Source organism: Micromesistius poutassou (assembly GCF_964030765.1).
Source record: "Micromesistius poutassou genome assembly, chromosome: 20".
Classification (NCBI taxonomy): Eukaryota; Metazoa; Chordata; class Actinopteri; order Gadiformes; family Gadidae; genus Micromesistius; species Micromesistius poutassou.
The window spans coordinates 13,765,632-13,770,631 of record NC_140290.1 but is presented as its reverse complement, the minus strand read 5'-3'; the positions used below and the strand labels follow the sequence as shown (position 1 = coordinate 13,770,631).

The window sequence follows — 5,000 nt, the reverse complement described above, 5'->3', positions numbered from 1 at the left end:
GTCGTAATGTCGAGCCCTTAACCCCCGACCGATGCACACACATGTGCACTTCCACGGTATCACTCACAGGCAGATAGAATTTGTTGTCCCCCCCGATGTGAGCTGGGCCTTGGGACTCGCTGTCGTTGGTGAGATTCACAGACATGGATGGCGTCTGCATTTGGTCTTCCAAGAAGAACTGGTCAGTGTGTTGGTGGAAGCGGGGAGGTCGGAGGGATAAAGAACAAACACTGTTTGACATGATTCATATTTCACTTTCACAGTTCACTTCAGTGAGCTAGTGGCTTCCAAGGGCAAAACCAACTCACCGCAAACATTGTGTGGGTAACGAAGGGGCATCTCACCATGTTGAAGACAGACATCACCAGGATGAGGGCCATGGTCGTCATGGTGAGGACCAATCGCAGCCAGGGTTGGTTGGCGATGATGATGGCCGAGGAAGAGGGCAGCCAGGAGAAGAAGCAGAAGGAGCCCTTGCCTGCTCCCTGCTGAGCACACAGACAGACACACCTCAGACAGACAGACCTAAGAGAGTCAGACAGGCACATGACAGATATCAGAGAGACAGACAGAGGTCAGAGAGAGAGAGAGAGACAGGTGGATGGTGGATGCAAAAGAGACACATACACTGAAGTGATAATGTTGCTAATAGTGGTAGTGTGTGTCTGGAGCCTGTTTTATAACGCGATGAGCTTTCTCTGTGTGGGGGAAACTGTCCTGTTACCTGAGCAACATGGGGTAAAACAACATGTGCAGTTCAGCCTTTGGAAACATAGTCTATATTGCCATCCTCTGAATATAAACTGGGACGCTGGTGCGTACCTTAGAAAGGCTTAATCTAGATTCTCAAGCAGCTCTGACCATTCTCTCCAGGAAACAGAGAGAGACAGCAGTTCTTTATTTTACTAAACTGAACTGGCCGACTTAGGAGTATGATTCTACGATGATATTATTTGTATGATATTATTTTTAAGAGTGCTCGATGGTAAAAAGTATTTGCATTCAACACACAGATATGGATTTGTAGAATTGTAATCAATGAGTCACGTGTAGTATTGTAATGTATTCAACTAAAGACAACACAATCACGATAATTGTTGCATTTGTTGAGTGTATAGTGTATAGTGGTTGTTTGATGGTTGGTGGTTGTTTGTGTATTTATTCTTAAATAAATGTATAGCTGTGGGAATCACCTCATAGATTTACACATCGTCTCTGCAAATCAGACGTACTACAAATACGTTAAGAACAATTCTGCCAACACTTACAATACATTCAAAGTAAACTCCATAGTCACGTGCTGGGGGTGGACATTTATGTGTGTGTTAGATCAGGCAGCTCACCCGAATGTGGCCAGCAAAGCATATCGCCAGGATCAACGCCAACAGCAGGAATGCCAGCCCAAAGGATATCCCTAGAACAGCAGTTCTACACATGAACACATGCGCGCACACGCACACACACACACACACACACACACACACACACACACACACACACACACACACACACACACACACACACACACACACACACACACACGTTACCTTCCTGTTCAGTAGTTATACACCTTTTTGTTAAAATAATTGCAGTGTAATTTTCCTTATCATCAGATGAAGATATTGGTCCAGATGGTGTGTACCAAGATTTTCACCTCTATATAAAACACTATGGCCTGATTTCAGTATTATTAAAAAATAGAGGACTGAAGTTATAGGTAGCAAATTAGTTAATCTCGAGGAGAGACACGTTTTCGGGACTGTTGGACAAAGGGGTCAGAAGATACGTTTGTTCAAAGTTTTTATTTCCAGTTGACTGCTATAGCGAGCCCCTTTGGCCAATCAGTGCAAACCGTTGGCCTTGGTCTAGTGTAGAGTGACCCTCTACCAGTGTGGAAGGTTTCATAAAAGGAGTCTTGATGGTTACGGTAGTACAAGAGAAAGCGGCAGAATAACAATATCAAAACGCCTGGTTATTAAGTTGGTTTGGATAGAATAATCTCCTAAATGAATACAACTCGTAAACGTAACTATTGAAGCCAAACCTTAAAGTACAGCGGGCCTACTTACTTGGGCAGGACCAGGACCTGCACTACGAAGATGCAGCAGAAGATGAGGCAGGCGCAGATGACGTAGTACTTGAAGGCCGGCAGCGTTGTGGACCTGTACTGTTCAGACCAGAGCAGAAGATACAATAAGAGGGGGGGGGGGATAGGAAGGCAAGGCAAGGCAAGGCAACTTTATTTATATAGCGTATAGTGTATTTCATACACAAGGCAGACTCAAAGTGCTTCACATATAAACAAGGAATAATAATATAGTTCTCCAAGTTCCCCCAAGAACTCATATTGAATATTTAAATCGATCTATCTATTCAAACTTTATTTTATATATACCATTTAGTTTTTCCTTACCTTTTGCACTATTTAGAATTTATTTATTGTAAATATTACTTATTTTATTTGACATAATTTTCTCCTTATTGCAACATTTCGGAACTGACAATAAAGCTGACTTTGACTTTGACTTTGACCAAGGGGGGTGAAGCCCACCTCGTTCTCCAGGGCCTTGTTGTGGAAGAACAGCGAGATCCTCTGGATGTCCTCAGACTTCAGCCACTGTCTGCAGAGAGGAGGGAGAGGAGGGAGAGGACGTTTACACACGGGGATAGAAACAAGTGCACACACACACACACACTCGCACGCACGCACGCACCCACACACACACACACACTTCCACTTCAAGGAGGTCACCAACGCACACTCTTTGTATTGTACATACTCCTGACGCAGAAGCAAAGCAAAACTGTCTTAGTGCACTGCTATTGCTGGTTACACCGTTTCTAATGAAAAACCTAATGAGAGCTAATATAATTAATTAGAGTTGTCTTTTGTTTTCTGTCCTTTACATTGGACATTGTGCTTTCCGAATATAAAATCGGAATATCACTGCATTTAACACGGTTTTCTTTTCCACCATTGGTGTCGGTGTGCTATGTCCAACTGACTTCTGGGAGTTGATGCCGTCGATGGTGCGAATCATCCTCTCATTGAGCTCCTCCTCAAACCTTCTCCTCTGGGACTTCGACCTATGACGATGAAAGAACGGGTTAGCCTACGGGATTAGCACGCAGGTTAGCACACCTGGGCTGTCATTACCTTGACATTCGTTCACAGCACACATCATCGCTGCTCTCTCACCTCTCCTGTCTCTGGAAGTGGGACTGGCCCATCGGAACATCCTGGAACAAGTGTCACCGACACAGGGAATGCAAAACAAGATCATTACTACTGTGTGTGTGTGCATGCGTGTGTGTGTGTGTGTGTGTGTGACCATGTGTCGTCTGTGTGGGAGTGTTTGTCTGTGTTGTATGAGTGTCTGTGTGTGTGTGTGTGTTGTATGTCTGTGTTGTATGAGTGTCTCTGTGTGTGTGTGTGTGTTTGTTTGACTGTGTTGAACAGGTGTGTCTTTGTTTGGTGTCAGGGTGTGTGTGTGACTGTGTCCTATGCGCGTGTGTGAATGACCATGTGGTTGCAGTGTGTGTGAGTGACCGTGTGGTTGCGGTGTGTGTGACCGTGTCCCATGCGCGTGTGTGAGTGAGCAGTGTGTGGTTGCGGTGTGTGTGTGACGGGGCGGGGTCAGAGCGTGTCCTCACGGTGGTGTTGATCTTGCCGTTGTCGGTGGTCATGCTGCCCCGGTGGTGGAGGTTGGCGAAGGGCTTGGCGGCGCCCCAGGACTCCAGGTAGCGGGTCATCCGGACAGACGCCCGCGTCTTCCCCCCGTCCAGGGAGGGCCGCGAGCGGACCCCCAGGCTGGGGCTGTGGCGGTCCGTCTGGGGGGGGGGGGGGGGGGGGGGAGGAGCCAGGGAGGGAGAGGGAGGGCCAGGGAGGAGGAGCCAGGGAGGGAGAGGGAGGAGGAGCCAGGGAGGAGGAGCAGAGGAGGAGGAGCAAAATAGTAGGAGCAGAGGAGGAAGAGCAGGTGAGGAGGAGGAGCAGAGGAGAAGGAGCATGTGAGGAGGAGCAGGTTAGGAGGAGCAGAGGAGGAGGAGCAGGTGAGGAGGAGCAGAGGAGGAGGAGCAGGTGAGGAGGAGCAGCAGAACACTTCAGTACGAAGTGTTTGAATTATTGTGGTCACACACATTTTCAAACGGTAACAACAGCACTCAAATTGGTTGTATAATTGTCATATTTTATTCTATGACCTGGAGATTTCTGTATAGGAAACTGAACTTCTGCAACAGTGCTATTATTATTTTTCATTCTTTAATCAAATGAGAATGTCCACGTAACTGTCTGCCCACCGGCGCCTGTTATGTAGCGTAAGCAGGAAGAGCAAAGGTCACCCAACGAGTAGCTACTAACAGAAGTGTGAAGTGGTCGATCTCCAGAGATCAAGGGCCAATTGACCTCCCTTCCCCTGGTTAGCCACGGCCTCGGCGAGCGCACAAATCACTTTGTACTCACACGACAATGGCAGGGCTTTTTGTTTATTATCAAAAAGGATTATTATCAAAACAAAAAGAAAATCCTCCCGTCACGTACTCTTTCTATTCTTGCAAAAAGAAAACAGTAGGGATAATCCTTTATCGTTTGTATGCATTTCTATGGAACAATGTAATATTTATGAATTCCTGTATTTTCCTCCAACAGTTTTTTACAAAGGTACTACTACGATTTGGACAAATGAGTCCTCCACTCACCAATCACATGTTACCAAAAGGCTGTGGTGTCCACCCCTATTGTATTGTAGCTGCTCTGAACCTCAGCTGACTTAAAAAAAACAACCCTATTAAAATATACAGCAAATGAGCTTCCTTTATAAGCTATTGCCACTTTGCCAAGGTCAGTGTTAACAGTTGTTTACCTTCCAGTCTAGAAGAAACATTGCGAGTTCAGCATCAACCTATTCCTTTACCCGCCAACCGTGGGAAGCTGTGCAATGTGAACTCCTGTTTTGCTTTTATTTCGATCATTTCTTTTCTTTACAGCGATAGACAAGAGG

General features: G+C 46.1%; 1 protein-coding gene across 5 annotated transcripts in view; it reads right to left on the bottom strand.

Moving 5' to 3' along the window:
* adcy2b (adenylate cyclase 2b (brain)) overlaps nucleotides 1-5,000 on the bottom strand; it is a gene marked incomplete at its 5' end in the record, with an annotated part of 30,816 nt that overhangs the window by 8,291 nt on the left and 17,525 nt on the right. For 3 of the 5 annotated variants that reach the window (XM_084484497.1, XM_084484499.1, XM_084484500.1), the window contains 8 exons: nucleotides 68-178; nucleotides 345-488; nucleotides 1,344-1,428; nucleotides 2,070-2,167; nucleotides 2,552-2,621; nucleotides 3,007-3,087; nucleotides 3,200-3,240; nucleotides 3,655-3,831. In XM_084484497.1, the coding sequence (XP_084340623.1) occupies nucleotides 68-178; nucleotides 345-488; nucleotides 1,344-1,428; nucleotides 2,070-2,167; nucleotides 2,552-2,621; nucleotides 3,007-3,087; nucleotides 3,200-3,240; nucleotides 3,655-3,831 (807 nt within the window). The remainder of the gene's footprint in view (nucleotides 1-67; nucleotides 179-344; nucleotides 489-1,343; nucleotides 1,429-2,069; nucleotides 2,168-2,551; nucleotides 2,622-3,006; nucleotides 3,088-3,199; nucleotides 3,241-3,654; nucleotides 3,832-5,000) is intronic. The other 2 variants (XM_084484498.1, XM_084484501.1) reach the window with 1 other exon arrangement.